Genomic DNA, 18,421 nt, shown 5'->3' with positions numbered 1-18,421 from the left:
TCCACAATACCTATTTACTGCTATTTCCTACTTGCAGGGGCAGGACACATCACTGGACTATAAGCATACCAGAGAGATGTTATGATACACACTTTCTAATTCCTTCCAGATAAACAAACAAACGAGAGGAAAAAATACATCTTCTCATCCTCACTATCTTAAGTGAGGGCAGTCAGGGATCTGTTAAGAATACACTTGCAAGTGGCTATGAAAAGGAGAACAGCAAGCTGGAGAAGGAGCCAGATAAGACTTAGGGAAGAAAAGTTAAGGAAGCAGAAGATATGAAGGAGCTGCTAGGTTTCAGAGCCTCTAAACTAATGTTCAGCAACTGATAAATTCAGTAGACATCTATTGGTGCCTCTGCCTAACATCTCTTCCCCTCTGGCAGCTGCCCTCCTGTGTCATCCATACATTACAGGAGTGGCTCTTGGCTGCCATGTTTGTAGAAGTAACGTTATGGTTATGGCTTTTGGAGACAGGTGGGCATCTGGTTCATGCTGGGTATGCATCCTTCCCTGAGAATATTATAATTGGGACAAAGATTTTATCCTTGACTTGGTTGTTTCTTGAAAAGAGAAGCAAACCTGGAGCTTTTATTTTATTTTATTTTTATTTTTTAAGTAGGCTCCATACTGGGCATGGAGGGGGCTTGAACTCACAACCCTGAGATCAAGACCTGAGTTGAGATCAAGAGTTGGATGCTTAACAACTGAGCCACCCAGGCACCCCACTTGGGAGCTTTTAGTAGACATTTCCACTGCTCTAGTTCTTGGTTCTAGCTGTCTCTGATCTTAACTTCTGAGACATTCCTGGATTGTGTCTAGTTTAAGCTAGCTTAGGTGGGTTTGTTCCCTGCACTCCCAAAGAATCCTAATAGAGACAATGAATAGTTTAAAATGTAGTCAGAACAGAACTCAGGAACTAGATAAAGCTGGAATAAGTTGCAATTGGAGCTGCTGGGACCAGCACTAAGAATGACTGGGCAGAAAAAAGGGAACTGTAGAAAAGTCACTGAGATTTATTCTAGTACTCTTGGATGTCTGTATTTCTCAAAAATAAAAAATTACCATGCCTAGACTAGTGAATTTCTGCTGATGAAGTCCTCGCCTATCTCAGAGAGTCTGATAGTAGTTAGGATAAGATTAATTCTTCCAATAAGAATCCCAACAAAGGCAAAGGGCTTCCAACTTAATTTGCTATCTAATAATGAACCTCATCAGAACTTTGGTTTCTTCTCTGATGTGGGGCACAAAATAATCACGGCTAAGTCAATATCAGTGTATTTCAAATCACAGGCCCCAGGCTGGAGCAGATAATCTCTATCAAATCAAACCATGAGTGACTATTTCTATGATTCTCTATTTCTGCTACCTTCTATTCAAGCCTATTCAAAAGGCTTGGAAAGGGGATATAAGAAATGAAGGAAAGAACCAGATACTTCGAACTGGCTACGAAATAAAGTAGAGGGTTTGGATGGGAGGAATATAAAGAAATAAATTCCAGTTACTGTACGAGCATTTCTCTTGTAGTAATAGCAGACTTACCAAGGAACCACCTCCCCGCCTCTTCCACTAGCAGGTTCCTTCATTAAACAACTATTTATTGAATCTCTACTACCAGACCCTGGATTGAGGTCTGCGGATAAAACAGTGAACAAGAGAGATGTGATCCCTGTTCTCACAGAGATTATGTTCTAGACAGGATGGTAGGCAATGAACACACAAATCAACCAACCCATAATAACAACATGTGGTTAAGTGCTATGAAAGAAATAGGAAACTGTGATAGAAAATCGAGGAGAAAGACATTAACTCTATTAGTAGTCAGGAAAGTGCAAATTAAATTTAATGAGATGCCATTTCACATACGTCAGAATGGCAAAATTTTTGAAGTCTGATAATACCAAGTGTTGACCAAGATACAGGGAAACAACAACTCTCATACACTGCTGGCAGACATGCAAACTGGAGCAACTACTCTGGGGAACAATTCTGTAATGTCTAGTAAAGTTAAGAGGTGTCTACCCTACAGCAGTTTTACTTTTAGGTGTAAGCTAAAGAAATTCTCAAACATGGTCATACACACAAAAAGATATACACAGAGGGGTACATCACAGCCTTATTTATAATGTCAAAAAAATTGCAAATAGTCTAAATATTCATCAGTAGGAAAACTGATAAATTATGATATATTCATATAATGAAATACAGATTAAAATGAACTAGAACTAGAAGCATTAATACATAGAAAATCTTTTTTTTTTTAAGATTTTATTTATTTATTTGACAGAGAGAGACAGCCAGTGAGAGAGGGAACACAAGCAGGGGGAGTGGGAAAGGAAGAAGCAGGCTTCCAGCGGAGAAGCCTGATGTGGGGCTCGATCCCAGAACGCCGGGATCACGCTCTAAGCCGAAGGCAGACGCTTAATGACTGCGCCACCCAGGCGCCCCAATACATAGAAAATCTTGAAAACATAATGCTAAATAGAAATGCAGAGAGGTATGTATATACCACTTAATGCAGATTTTTAAAAAGCAACACTATATAGACTGTATGTTTACATACATATATTTAGGGTATAAAAACTTGGAGAAGGAATGTACCCTAACTTTAAGATTGTGTTTCCTTTTGGGAGGTGACAGATTCATAAAGGAACTCAAGGAGGCTTTGATCTCTCTCATTTTTTACCACCTTCCCCCCAACACTCCATGTTTTACTTCTCCAAAGAGAAAAGGAATAAAGAGGAAGAAGCTGGCTCCTCGCCAGATGGGTGACACTACAAGAGAACCCAAGTTGAAGAGAATGTGCAACAATATGTCAGCTCCACAATCAGGCTGCTGGAGACTTCATTCTGTCATATACAAACCTTCAGTAGAGTTTTACTAAAATACTCCGGCTTGGCCTTAGCTGTGCTACTGAGGATGGAGGGGAAAATACAGTTAACACTTGGCCCAAAGACTAGCAGGACCTCCCAAGGTCAGGTAACTGATGAAGAGAGCATGCAGAGGGATGGGACGCGGTGGGGGATAGTGAGCTTTCAGGGAAGTTCTGGAGAAGGATGATGAAAAAGGGTGATATAACAAATGGGGTAAAAAAAAAAACACCCCAAAAACAACACAAACACTGTATACGTAGAGGGAACAAGGCAAAGTAACCACTCTGTCATCATCCCATAATCTGGAGAAATTCATAGTTAAAACTGGATTCCTACAGGATTTCAACCTTTTAGGGAGATCTCAGCCCTTACCTCCCCATTACAAGCCCGCAGATCGTGTAACAACCGAAGTATTCATGGGCCAAGAGTCCTGGGCCCTATTTGTCAATCTGGTTGCCCTATTTGGAACAACACTTATTTGTCAGTGTCTCATTTAGTTTCTCTTCATTTTCAGAGTATGTGAAAGTAAACATTCTTAGTAGAATAAAAAAATATGAAAAGAAAGGAGACACTCACCTCCACATGGACTCGTACATATATCCTTTGTGACTCTGTGTTTGAATAGCTGGAACAAGACTCCATCTGGAGATGAGTGTGCAGAGCCCCTGGCTATGGTCAGGCAATTGCAGGGGGGATGCTGCTGCCACCTTTCTGCTTTAGTCAATGATCATCTGTTTCACAGGCTGTTTTTCCAATTACCTCACCCTTCACCCCAGCATTCTAGAGAGTGTGACTACACAATGAGAGCCTGTGCTCAAGGGGCAAAGCACAAATAGTGTCTAACAGGCTCTGGTCATAGATCTTTCCTAGCACTATGATTATTTACCATCTCCAAGGCTACGTACTTCTTGAACATGATCTCTTTATTCTCCAAGCTATAAAATGACCTGAAATCATATTGGTCCCCTCTTCATCCTGGACTGCCTGCCTCTCCCTCTTAATCAAAGATGTAGCTTTCAATCAAAAAGCCTTTTAAAGAATTTAAGAGTTTATGGGGGTGGGGGGGGGCTTGGAGGATGGGTTAAACAGGTCAAGGGGATTAAGGAGTGCACTTGTAATGAGCACACAGTGATGTATGGAATTGCTGAATCACTTTATTGTACACCTGAAACTAATATAACACTGTGTTAACTGGAGTTAGAAACTTAAAAAAAAAGAATTTAAGAGTTTAGGATATTGCCATTACTTCTTTTAAAGAATTATTTGAGAGAAACAGAGAGAGGGGTGGGACAGAAGAAGAGGCACAGAGAGAATCTTGAGCAGACTTTGCTGAGCGCCGGCCCTGACTTGGCCCGATCTCACGACCCTGAGATGATGACCCGAGACAAAACCAAGAGTCGGGTGTTTGAGTGACTGTTTATTTTACAATAAACTTTCACCTTTTTTTCTGAGTCCTCTTCCCTCAGGTAAATGTGCTGTTACCAGAATTACACAATCTGACTTGTCTTATCTCTCTGAACTCAGTTAACTTTTGATCACTTCATGCCCTGGTCAGTCTGAAATAGGTATGTGACAACTCTCGGAAATGTCAACATTTTTGTGAGCATGAAATTTTATTCTGTTTCTAATAAGCAGGCTACTTATGAGCCCTGGGTACAGTTTTTGTTATATAAGAATTTTTGATATAACACCTCTACTACCTTACCTCTGTGTAGTGGTGTGAGGTTCATTTGCATAACCTCATTTACTCCCATAGTAAAATAATCTGCCTCCAGGATTACTCAGCCTTCCGCCTATCAACAGATCACCTCCTTTTTAAAGTTCCATGACACCTTTCCTTGACTCTAGTTTCAGCTCTCTCCCTCCTACCTCTTACTTCTTTCAGCCTAGTTCAGTCAACACTCTTACAGACTGCTTCCACTGTTACTTTTCAACCACCCACAATTCTCAAACTTCTGACAAATCATGCTCTTCATCTGAAAGCCTCTTTTTTTTTTTTTTTAAAGATTTTTATTTATTTATTTGACAGAGAAAGAGACAGCCAGCGAGAGAGGGAACACAAGCAAGGGGGAGTGGGAGAGGAAGAAGCAGGCCCCCAGCAGAGCAGGGAGCCCGATGCAGGGCTCCATCCCAGGTCCCTGGGATCACGCCCTGAGCCGAAGGCAGACACTTAACGACTGAGCCACCCAGGTGCCCCTGAAAGCCACTTTTATGATATGTCAGCACACATCTTTTTTCCTTCAAAGCCAACTCCAATATCTTCCTCATAATGTTAACAATGAGAAGAAAAAGAGTGAATGGTCATTTAACCCACAGGCAACAGCCCGGAACACTGACTCTCCATGTAGGAAAGCCCAGGTAAGAGGGGGTCCAGGTCTGGCCAATTTAAACACCCTACCCTTTGGCCATAGTAAGTGGTTTAAAAATGTACACGTGACCCATACATACTAAGCCTACAAGAGTCCACCCCTGGACTTTTCCCTAGAGTTACAGGTAAAGATCCTCTCTTAAGTAATGAGGCTGCTAAACTGAAGAATATGGTTTTGGGGAAGCCGGCAGCCATTGTGCCCATGATATGACAGAGCTCATCAGGGAAATAAAACCTTCTAGCGACAGGGGAAAAGGGAAAGGAGAATGGGGTGCCGATAAAAAGGACATCTGTTTTTCCTGTAAGATTCTTTTTTCTCCCCCAATGAGAATAAAGTCACCTATATCCTTAGAACTTACTAAAATCAACCTCCTCCTTGACCATGCCCACAAACAACTATAATGAAATCAAACCAAAAAAGGTGGGGCATCTCAAGGGGAGGAAATGTGAACAAAGGCCCCCAGAAAGGAAAAGCACGAGGCAGAAGTGGGGTAGGCCAGCAATAATTCCAGCTTTCCTGAAGGTGGGGAACGTATATAAAGGAAGCAGTGGGACAAGAGGCTGCAAGGTAGACTGGGGCCACGTTCACATCCTTCAAGGCCAGGGAAGAACATGGAGCTGGTCAAGCTTTCTGACACAGAATGTAGCAGCTAATTGAATCCCAGCTCTCTCCAAACACCTCTTTTCTGTGGAAAGAGCGTTCAGGATATTTATTTCCCATAATCCTTATTTTGTAACAATGCCCATTCAACAAGTGATCTGCAGGAGTTTAAAGCTGTTTAATGATTAATGCAATGTAGTGCCAATTAGATGTACGTTCCTGAGGTCTTTTTATCTATTGTAGCTCTTTCTTTTCATAACATCAGGTATGTCGCCTAGTAAATTGTAGTAATGGTACCAGGAATAAAAACTTAAGGAATTTTTAACTTTTCAAAAAGAAAGAGTTTAAAGCTGTTTAAATGCTTTAGAAGAGGCAGCCACAAACATACATTTGAAATGCAGTACTAAGTACCAATCCTCACAATTGGGTCCTATAAATCAGTCTTCTAAATAGCTACTGCAATTAAACAGCTACCATGAAATTACTCAGCCCTTGGGCATGCCTGGATTATTCTAGGAACAAGAACTCCATTCTTATGAGTTCACTGTATTATTAGCCTCTTCTACGAGAATGATATATCCTGGTAGACAGCAGCTTTTCACTCTCCATTAATATTTATTGAGTACCTCTCTGGTAGAAGTGGAAGACAATTTGATAAGACATGCCAAGAGCCCTAAATATACTCATTCCAAGAATCCATCTAAAGAAATATTCTAAAATGTGGGTAAAATTTATGCACGAAAATGTTCAGTGAACTGAACATAAGTGATCTAATTTCCAAAAATAATGGAATAGTTAAGTTATGGTATAGCCAGATGAGGAAATAATAGGCATCTACCAGAAATTTTGTTTATGAGTGCTTTAAAATTATATAGAAAAAAAATAAAATGATATAGAAATGAGATTGTGTTCTAATATTAAGTCATAAAAGGGGACACAAGGGTATATCCAGCTTGACAACCACATAAACTTAAAAATTACTTTTATAAAAATTATGCATATAAATATACAAATCTATCTCAATATTAAACATTAATATAGTTGTCCCTGGATTATAGGATTATGAGTTTTTTTCCGATTCTTTATAATTCTGTTTTCCAAATATTCAGAAATAAGCATGTACTCTTTCATTAACCAGAACATAAAAATAAAAACTGGAAAGAAATATAACAAAATATCGTTATCTCTAGGTAGGATGACAGGCAACCTATATTTTTATACTTTTCTGAATTTTCTCAATTTGTTTCTGATGATATGTGTTTTTTTATTTTTTTTTTTATTTTAAATAATCTCTACACCCAACGTGGGGCTTGAACTTAAAACCCCAAGATCCAGAGTCAATGCTCTACTGACTGAGCCAGGCAGGTGCCCTCAGATAAATGTTATTTTTTTTTTAAACTCTTTTATTTTATTTTATTTTATTTTATTTTATTTTATTTTATTTTATTTTATTTTATTTATTTATTTGTCAGAGAAAGATAGAGCACAAGCAGGGAGAGCTGCAGGCAGAGAGAGAAGCAGGCTTCCCACTGAGCAAGGAGCCTGATGTGGGACTCGATCCCAGGACCCTGGGATCATGACTTGAGCCGAAGGCAGATGTTTAACCGACTGAGTCACCCAGGCATCCCGGTAAGTGTTATTTTTAAAAGCAATATATCATATATATTGCTATAGCATCTGTCTCAGCTCTAATTCTAAGCCTTTAAACAGTCTCACAAGGAGAGGAGAATTAAGCAGCACTGACGTAGACAAATGGACAATAAGCCTGCTGATCCATTGTTTCAACTGGCAGTAGGCTCTTTTCTCCCTTCTCATCAATCCTAAGCATGTCACCTCTATCTCTTCCCACATTATCTTATATCCAAATAAAACTGCCATTTGCCTCAGGGGAGCTAAATATCAAAGAAGTCACTTAGGATGATCAAAGAACCAAGAAAAATGGTAAACCATTTTTTTTTCTAAGTAAGCTCTAGGCCCAACATGGAGCTTGAACTACAACCTTGAGATCAAGAGTCACATGCTCCACCAACTGAGCCAGCCAGGTGCCCTCAGAAACTATAAACTTCTGATTATAGTTTCAATCATTGGGGAGGGGGAGCACGTAGGTGATCGGTAAAGAAAATAGAGGGAAAAGGTGGTTTAGACTGAAGTTGTGAGCTTGGTTGATGATTCTAAGATAACTTCCCAGGGACATCATCAAATATGCCTTAACGATTTTTCTGAGGCAAGACAGAGATCAGAAGGAAGCCCTGATTAAACGGCTTCAGGTAATATGGTGCCACAGTTATGCTAATGGTCAACACCAATGCCAATGCTGAATGCTTTTCCATTTAGTGACAATGCTGACTTTGGATCTGTTCTGTCTCCTAAGAATGCCCAATAGTTTCTGGGACCCCCTCAGGCAAACCAGGTCATTCTAGACTTCTCAGATCACAGTTTCTAGCTCTTGGGCCTTCTATCAACCTGTTGCTAGACTCCTGACCCAGCTGTCCCAGTCTCCAGAACATCACATAAGCCTTTCACAAAGAAACAGACAAGAATGGTGGTAGAAGAACATTCGTAGGTGCTAGAAGGAGAGAAAAAGAAGGGTCTATGGTTTTTTCTTCTTTAGAGCACAAATCGCCTGTACATTCAAAACCAGTGACAGACATGTGACAGACAGTGACAAACACCACTGTTCTATTTGTATCAGGACTGAACTAAAACTTAGACTTCACAAGGCTAGAACATGTTACTATATTAAGGTTTCATCAAAAATATCAAGAGTTTTTGCCAGACTTTTTTTTTTTTTAATATTTAAGTAATCTCTACACCCAACGTGGGGCTTGAACTCACGACCTTGAGATCAAGAGTCACTCTTCTGACTGAGCCAGCCAGGCATCCCTGCCAGACTATTTTTAAGCCTTAATTTTAAAAAACTGATTCATAATTATATTTCTAAAGCTCAATTTCATTTCTATCTAAGTATATTTATGTGTGAAAAAAATCAAAGGATATATACCAAATATCAACACTAGTGAAATAATAACTAATTTTGATTTACTTTGTTTTTTTTTTTTTTTAAAGATTTTATTTATTTGACAGAGAGAGAGACAGCTGGCGAGAGAGGGAACACAAGCAGGGCGAGTGGGAGAGGAAGGAGCAGGCTCCCAAGTGGAGGAGCCCAATGCGGGGCTTGATCCCAGGACTCTGGGATCATGCCCTGAGCCGAACGCAGACACTTAACGACTGAGCCACCCAGGTGCCCCTACTTTTTGTTTTTTTCTTATCTATTTTTCAGTGAGCATGTAATTTTTTAAAAAGGTTTATTTATTTTAGAGGGAGAGAGAGAGTGTTCAAGGGGGGAGAGGCAAAGGGAGAGAGAGAGACAGAATCCCAAGCAGACTCCCCACTGAGCATGGAGTCCAATGTGGGGCTTGATCCAAGGACCCTGAGATCACAACTCCAGCTGAAATCAAAAGTCGGATGCCTAATCGAGCCACCCACGCACACTGAGCCTGTAATTTTTTATATTTAATTTTTCTTTTTGGGGGGAGGAGGTACTCAATTTGGTGAAAATCAAAGCTCCTATACTTTTTTTTTTTAAAGATTTTATTTATTTATTTTTGTGACAGTGAGACAGTGCACACCCATGAGTGGGGGGAAAGAGGCAAAGGGAGAAGCAGATTCCCCACCAAGCAGCGAGCCTAATGTGGGACTTGATCCCAGGACTCTGGGATCATGACCTGAGCTGAAGACAGACACTTAACCAACTGAGACAACGAAGTGCCCCCCTCTTCTATACTTTCAAGTAGAAGTATACATACTATTTCTGGAATTCTTCACCTTGAATTTTACTGTCATACTCCCTCAAATGATCTCCTTCTAGGTAAATTATATCAGATATTAACAACAGTCGAATTCAACTGGTTCAACCTAGATCCAAACCATAACTGAATTAGATCAAATTAAAAACAAGTAAACCCAAACTTGACTGCCACCACTTATCCAAAAATGACTTATTTTTTGAGTAAAAGACCTATAGCAAGTGATTCTTCAACAGCACTAGGTTGATTCTCTTGTTATATAAAGTACCAAATAGTCACAACAAGAGGTATTTGACACTGATAACGATGCTGTGAACCTACCCCTTACAAAATAAGTTACACCTGTTCTGTTAAAGAACTTCAGCTTTAAGAACAACTCGACTCTTTACAACATCTCAGTTCTAGACATTTCCAGGTTGGAAAGAATAGGCAACGGATCCAGGAAGGGTGGGGTTTTGCAACTGCAATTCTACCCAATGGCAAGTTATGAAACCTGATTTTCAATTTCCTCATCTGTAAAACAAACATAATAAAAATCACCTTGTGACAGTGCTCCAAGAACTGGAGATGATGTATGTTTACTTCTATAGTAAATATTATTATGATATAACTGGTTTGCTTGTAAGATAGATTAGTTCTTCCTTTCAATGCTAATGCTATAGAGAGACTCCACTGTACTTAATATAAAAATGCTTATCTAAAAATAACTATCTGGGGGCGCCTGGGTGGCACAGCGGTTGGGCGTCTGCCTTCGGCTCAGGGCGTGATCCTGGAGTTATGGGATCGAGCCCCACATCAGGCTCCTCCGCTATGAGCCTGCTTCTTCCTCTCCCACTCCCCCTGCTTGTGTTCCCTCTCTCGCTGGCTGTCTCTATCTCTGTCAAATAAATAAATAAAATTTTTAAAAATAAATAAATAAAAAATAAAAATAACTATCTGGGGGTGCCTGGGTGGCTCAGTCAGTTAAGTGTCTACTTTCAGCTTAGATCATGATCCCAAGGTCCCAGGATTGAGCCCACGTTGGGCTCTCTGCTCAGCGGGGAGCCTGCTTCTCTCTCTGCCTGCCGCTCTACCTGCTTGTGCTCCCTCTCTCTCTGTCAAATAAATAAATAAAATAAAAATAACTATCTACTTGAAGGTGCCTGGGTGGCTCAGTCTGCTGAGCTCTGCCTTTGGTTGGGGGTCATGATCCTGGGGTCCTGGGATTGAGCCCCTCATCAGGCTCCCTGCTTAGTGGGGAGTCTACTCCCTCTCCCTCTGCTCATGCTCTCTCTCAAATAAATAAATAAAATCTTAAAAATAAAATAAAATTAAAATAACTATCTGCCTGTGCATGTACAGGTTGGCTGAATCCTGGAAGCAAGGAAGCTGGTTTTCCAGCACCTTCCTTCCCTGCCTAGTACTGAGTCTACTTTATGTTGCTTCTAATAGCCACAACTATGACATCCATCCCCAAAGTAGGACAGTCAGGCTGCATGGGCTTATAAGGTTCTCATTCCCATGTACTCACTCCTTCCTCCCATTTCTTTCAGGGCCAGTCAATAGATAAAGTAGGTAGATGGAGAGATGCTGGTTCATTTTATTGATTTTCAAATTGGCAACAGAGCTACAGGTGAAAGCAACTAGGAAGAACAAAATCATTTAATTAAATACTAATGAGTCAAGTTGAATTCTGCATCTCCAAGCATAAAACCAAAGGAAAACTGCATTTTGTATTAATAATGCTTAATTTGTCTTTTTCTTTTAGAAAAAGATTTTGTTGGGATACCTGACTGGCTCAGTCAAAGAAGCATGCAACTCTTGATCTTGGGGTCATGAGTTCGAGCCCCACACTGGGTAAAGAGATTACTTAAATAAATAAAACTTAAAAAAAAAAGAAAAGGAAAACATTTTGTTGATGTCTCCCCTCCAAACTACCCCTCCCCCACCTTCTCTGCAGTGAAGTGACAACCCTCTACTTAACACCTGTGACTGAGGTTTCCAATATCATTTGAGGACAGGAGATCTTAATCACAAAGTGACAGTTCAACCCAGTAATCTACAACCATAAAACAGGCACCTGGCAGGCAATTTTTGAACATGAGAGCAAATCATTTTAAATAAACTAGATCCAATGACCAAAAGAACATGAAGGAGTTATGATTAGCTACGAAGAGAGATCCACTTCTACAGGCCACCAGGACAGGGAGGGAAGCACTGCAGAGATCCTGTACATAGCCCCCCTTCGGTGCTTGTACAGTCCTTACCTGACAGTCAAAGTCCTGGAAGTTTCGTGTACCAGTCTGTCAACAGAAGGCAGAAAACACAGTCAGTTTCCCCATGTGGCTTCCCCAAATGTGCAGCAAATTCAGTTCACAGTGCAAGCAGTGCACGTGCAGCCTCTTGGTTGCCATAAAACTAAGATGGTTCTCATCAAAAGGCTTCAGAGGCAGGGTGGGCTCCTAACATATGTTAATAAAAGGTGAGATTACACTTTGGCAAGCTTCGTGTGAAGATAAAGGAAAGGAGTCCGGCTGTCCAGTTGAAGTTTGTAACTTCCTGTTTCCCTACCTAAAGAGAGCAATGAGAACTTGTGGGAAGACGGTAAAACATCGATCAGAGTCTTAGAGCACACTCACAACCCACCTAGGAAGTACCTGGAAAAAATGGGGTTGAAGGCCAACCCTGAGAAGAGCAAAGGAAGGCAGGAGCCAGGGTGTCCAGAACCAGGAATTAAAGGATCAAGAAGAAAATAAAGATATAGATGGATGAGAAATGGAAGACCTCGGGGCGCCTGGGTGGCTCAGTCGTTAAACGTCCGCCTTCGGCTCAGGGCGTGATTCCGGCATTCTGGGATCAAGCCCCGCATCAGGCTCCCCCTCTGGGAGCCTGCTTCTTCCTCTCCCACTCCCCCCCCCCCCCGCTTGTGTTCCCTCTCTTGCTGGCTCTCTCTCTCTGTCAAATAAATAAATAAAATCTTAAAAAAAAAAAAAAGAGAAATGGAAGACCTGTAATTTTTTTTTTTAAGATTTTTAAAATTTATTTGTCAGAGACAGAGAGAGCACAAGCAGGGGGAGCAGCAGGCAAAGGGAGAAGCAGGCTCCCTGCTGAGCAAGGAGCCCGATGCAAGACTTGATCCCAGGACCCTGGGATCATGACCTGAGCCAAAAGCAGGTGCTTTTTTTTTTTTTTTTTTTAAGATTTTATTTATTTATTTGACAGAGAGAGACAGCCAGCGAGAGAGGGAACACAAGCAGGGGGAGCGGGAGAGGAAGAAGCAGGCTCCCAGCAGAGGAGCCTGATGTGGGGCTCGATCCCAGAACACCGGGATCACGCCCTGAGCGGAAGGCAGACGCTTAACGACTGCGCCACCCAGGCGCCCCCAAAAGCAGATGCTTAACTGACTGAGCCACCCAGGCTTCCCGGAAGACTCGTAAATTTAACAAGGGAAAAAGGCAATGTCACTGAAGGAGGGAAAGACAGACAAAACCGGATTCCTAATACACTGGCGTATCTGCTGCATCTTGTGAAATTGCTGATAGGAAAAAGGACAAGTCACTGAGTCATTTAAAAAGCAGAACATAGTCAAAAGATCCAAGAATTCACCAAGCCTCTAAAAACAGATTATATCATAGTAATGTTTGACTGAAAAAAAGAATCAATGGCAATGACTCAAAGGCACTTTTGTAGCATTTCAGATGCCAGAGTTGCAAAATATATGACCTAAGAGTATATAAAAAGGATAATGAATGACGTGTTTTAGAGGAAAAATCCATTCTGACTTGGTCTTTCATAAAATAAAAGCCCCTCCCCGGGAAAAAAAACCCTTTCATTATTTAGAAACTGTGTTATCATAACATATTCTATTCTGTCTAGAATGGCTTCCGGTAGAACTGCTACTAAGCACCTTCCCAAAAGCTGCCCCTCCGGCCAGGATCTAGATATATGATCCCAAAGGAGCTCGAAGCAGTCCCACACCCCTTCAAGAAGATCCTCTTAGAAACAGTTCTGCATCGGGGCACCTGGGTAGTGCAACTGGTTGGGCAGTTAACTCCTGGTTTCAGCTCAGGTAATGATCCTGGGGTTGTGATATCGAGCCCTGCATTGGGCTCCGCGCTCAGCGTGGAGTCTGCTTAAGACTCTCCCTCTCTCTTTGTCCCTCTCCACATCTAGGATAAATGAATAAATCCTAAAACAAAACAAAACAAAACACCACACACCCCAAGATATAACCTGTCCTCTCCATAAGAGTAACTAGCAGAACCAGCTGAGATGGTCTAGAGTGGCACTATCTACTATGGTAACCATTAGCCACATGTGTCAATTAAAATTTATTAAAACAAAAAATTCAGTTTCTTAGTCACATTACTCACATTTCAAGTGCTCAACAGACACACGTGGCTAGTAGCTACTGTATAATTGGGTGGTGCAGATACAGAACATTTCCATTATTGCAGAAACTTCTACCGGACAGCGCTGATCTAGAAACAGAAAGATTCTGAAAGAATAAGGCTATGGATGAGCACACCCTTGTTTCTCTAAAAGTGGCAGTAAAGCCACAGTAGATTACCAATCACAGTGGGAGGAGGCGGCACTGAGAACAGAAAAGAGAGTGGTACAGACTGCTAGTCTGAAGTATTATTCCTGGCATGAAACCAAGTTCACAAAATAAAGTCTGATGCAGTCACAGCATGGAAAGACAAGACACCACGCAGATGGGACTGGGTAGCACATCTCCAAAGAATGTTGCCATTGGCAAAAGGATCATCGTGTTCCATGGCTCCCACTAGTCCCACCCAATACCTGAGAACTCTTTCAGAGAAGTCATTGCGTTTAACTTCTAATTAGACTGTGAGAAGCAAAAAGAAGGGCCCTCTCATGGACTAGGGTAGATGGTTTCAGTAGGATATGATCACTAAGTGAAAATAAATTAGGATACAAGTAGTCTTTACACTCTGACCTCAACTACATGAATATGCACCAAAAAGACTAGCAGAAAAATACCAAAACATTAATAACAGCAGCTATTTCTCAATAAAGAGATGATGGATGATTATAATTTTCTTTATACTTCTCTACAATGAGCAAGTACCTCCCTTTTGGTAACTAGAAAACTAGAAAAAAAGGATTTGGTATGGTACAAAAAATATGTTTCCAACTTGGTATTTTGTGATATAAGATTTAAAGATTCACTTAATCTGGGGCGCCTGGGTGGCTCAGTCGTTGGGCGTCTGCCTTCGGCTCAGGGCGTGATCCCGGAGTTCTGGGATCGAGCCCCACATCGGGCTCCTCCGCTATGGGCCTGCTTCTTCCTCTCCCACTCCCTCTGCTTGTGTTCCCTCTCTCGCTGGCTGTCTCTATCTCTGTCAAATAAATAAATTTAAAAAATCTTAAAAAAAAAAATAAAGATTCACTTAATCTTTTGAGGAATTATGTATAATGATGTGAAAACAGACCACATTAGGGCTTCGATCTTAACAAGGCTCCCAGAGGTTCCTTTAGAGATTATTTAAGATTAGAGAAAATCACTCTAGATTGAATTAAAATCTTGGTCATAGAATACAGGGACACAAATTCTGATGAGCTATCTGGGAAGCAGCTGTCACTATATGCATGAGTTCCCCTTCCTTACAACCACATGATCACAGTCATGAGGCATTCTGTGAGTTCCTCAAGTCTGAGATGAGCAAAGCTTCTGAAATACCAAAAGCAGAAAGAGGCAATTCTCTCCAGAAATCAAAGTCATTCTTCTTTGTTAAGTATCTAGCAAAAAACAACTATGTGTTCTTTATCCAACATACACAGACTCCCAGAGAAAAAGTACTAATAATTGTATGAAGACTATGTAACAGTTGTTTACTTTAATTCCAGTATAATTAATGTTAGTGTTATATTAGTTTCAAGTGTACAATGTAGTGATTCAACAATTCTATACATTCCTTAGTGTAACACTTACTGTTGTTTCAACCTTTTTTCTTTTTTTTTAAGTAGGCTCCACACCCAGCGTGGAACCCAACACAGGACTTGAATTCAAAACCCTGACATGAAGACCTGAGCTGAGACCAAGAGTTGGACGCTTAACCGACTGAGCCACCCAGGCACCCCTGCTGTTGTTTTAAAGACGTGCCAGATGGTCTTAGAGAATGGCTTCAAGCTTCCTGAGTGATCACCTTAGAGAAAGGATATGATCAGGTCTGTCTGACAATATTTGGCATTTAGAGTGTCTGAATGGAGATCATTAGCTGGTTCCCACTCAACTGTGGTAAACTGAAGCCATATTCTCCAAACTCATTAAAAATTCAGTACCACTCATTGGGTGTATCCTAGAAGGAGGAAGAATTCCCTGGGGACTTAACTATCTCTGATATTTGAGGTACAGGGTTACACTCTAACAAAACTTCTAGAAGTTTCAAGTTCTGGGTGTTTTCTTTTTTCCTTCTGTCCATTTTGGAGGTACCAGTAATTCCATGTTCAGAGAGATCCTTGCACTAAGTAGACTTCATTAGCAGAAAGAGATTCAAGAAAAAAATTAAAGTAATAGAATAATTTGGGGAAAGACAGAAAAATTCGAATAAGTCAAGAAAAAAGATATATTATCACTGAAAGTTACAGTCAAGGTAGAAGCCAGCCAAGGGGAATATTTCCTGGTGAAGCCTCAGAGCCAAACATAGAAGGTAAATGAAGCAGCTCAAGAAGGTAAATTAAAAACAAGTCATTCTCTCAAATATAAGGCTGAAGAATAAGCAAGAAGCAACCAAGAATAATCAATGAATGAAGAGAAGTATGAAAAGAAGGGGGTGGGGGGATTTAAAAAACAAATAATTGCTAGTGAGAAGAGAAATGTAGTTTCCTAACATGAGATCTAGTCAAGAGGCATATACAATTTCAAAAGACAGGAAACAACAGATATAAAGAAAGGCAAGATGTATAAGACCTTAGAACCAGCTACCAACAGGAAAAGATCTGAAGCAAATCAACTTCTTCTGTGAACCTGAAGTGGGGTCAGGGACCTGTGTCTGATTTATCACTATACTCCTAGTCCCGGTACTTCGTAAATGTGGTAAACATCATTTCGTAAAGGTTATAAGCATTTCAAAATAGAGATACTCAATTTGAGTAAAAAATGAATACCAAAGTTACATGCAATTGATATGCTAGGAACTAAAGTAGAGAGAAGGAGTTGTTACAACTGTAAAAATTTTAGAAACAAGCTGATTTGGAAAAAAAAAGTCAAAGACAATAAAACATGGCATTTTTAGTAACAAAAGATAATAATCCTTACCAACAGAAAGTAGAAAGATGAGGAACTGTAGAAGCAGAAGGGTTAGATAAGCCTAGAAAATACTGTTTTTCTTTGTCAATAAAGATTAATATAATCAATTAACACAGATTAATAAATCAATGTTTTACAATCATCAATAAACTGTTTTTAAGTAGAAATCTGTTCAAGCTGATAATCCAGATGATATATGCGAGTATTTGCTTATGAGGGTGTATGTGTATATATACTTAAAGCACATCTATATTATTACCTTCAAAAATACAAATTAAGAAACAGATTTCATAAGGAAATTTGTAAAGAGGTCAGATCAGATAATCATCTGCACACTGCTGAAAAGGTAAAATTTCACCTCTAAAATAACCTCTCCTCTAAAGTAACATACTAGCAGGCTAACGACGTGTGTCACTGACCCCCTGCGCTAAAAACTCCTTAGGCATCCTGTGGCTAAGGCTTCTTCCACCATCTCCTGCTGACTTTGTAGCTGGCAGACAGTGTTCTGTCACAGTGGCACCATTACTTGCTTGGGAACTCATTTCCTGCTCCAGTCCCATCTAGGCCATTTCGGACAACATGTGACAATTACTTCTTAGCACATTAAGGGGCACCCACTCTCCAGTGCATAGTAGACGTAGCACTTCACAAATAATATCCTTTAATGAAAATGTCAATAACTGTTTTTAAAATTAAAAAAAAAAAAAAAGCCTTGGCACTAACCCCTTTGGCTATCTCTGTTGTCCTGAAAGTTACAAAAATGCTCACCCACGGCTTCTCCCTCCTCTCTCCTCTGCTTACATTTCCAGTCACTAGTAGAGAGAGACAGAAAACTTAAATTGCAGTAGGGTCTATCTCACTTTCTATTTTAAGAACCAGAAAGAAGTAAATAATTTGTTTCTATTCTCCCCACTAAATAGTTATTCCCCTCCTTGATATTTCCTCAATTCTGTAGAAGCCAATGGTAGCCTTCTACATATTTCCTCAAGACTGCCCTTTGGCCTTCACTAGGCTCAGTATTTTTCGTACTATACCAAATCCTTTTTTTCTGGTTTTCTTTTTTCTTTCTTTCTATTAAAGATATTATTTATTTATTTGATAGAGAGAGAGAGAGCACAAGCAGGCAGAGCCGCAGGCAGAGGGAGAGGGAGACAATTTGTCTCCCTGCTGAGCAGGGAACCAGATGTGGGGTTCGACCTGAGCCAAAGACAGACACGTAACAGACTGGAGCCACCCAGGCGCCCCTTTTTCTGGTTTTCTAATTACAAAAAGGAAGGTACATGCTTGGGGCGCCTGGGTGGCTCAGTTGGTTAAGTGGCAGCCTTCAGCTCAGGTCATGATTTCAGGGTCCTGGGATTGAGTCCCGCATCAGGCTCCTCGCTCAGCAGGGAGCCTTTCTTCTCCCTCTCCCTCTCCCTCTGTCGCTCCCCCTGCTTGTATTCTCTGTCTGTCAAATAAGTAAATACAATCTTATAAACCTTTAAAAAAAAAAAAAAAGGAAGGTACAAGCTCATTGTAG

At 40.5% G+C, this 18,421-nt stretch overlaps 1 protein-coding gene across 4 annotated transcripts in view; it reads right to left on the bottom strand.

The window, feature by feature from the left end:
- The window catches only part of NDRG3 (NDRG family member 3), a 72,579-nt gene that overhangs the window by 32,243 nt on the left and 21,915 nt on the right, over positions 1 to 18,421 (bottom strand). For 2 of the 4 annotated variants that reach the window (XM_045804551.2, XM_045804553.2), the window contains exon 3: positions 11,897 to 11,932. The exons of the other annotated variants lie outside the window; for them this stretch is intronic. In XM_045804551.2, the coding sequence (XP_045660507.1) occupies positions 11,897 to 11,932 (36 nt within the window). The remainder of the gene's footprint in view (positions 1 to 11,896; positions 11,933 to 18,421) is intronic. 4 annotated transcript variants of the gene reach the window in all.

This window comes from Ursus americanus, chromosome 22 (genome assembly GCF_024610735.1).
Source record: "Ursus americanus isolate L20-20 chromosome 22, mUrsAme1.1.p, whole genome shotgun sequence".
Taxonomy (NCBI): Eukaryota; Metazoa; Chordata; class Mammalia; order Carnivora; family Ursidae; genus Ursus; species Ursus americanus.
This window is presented reverse-complemented; position numbering and strand designations above follow the sequence as displayed.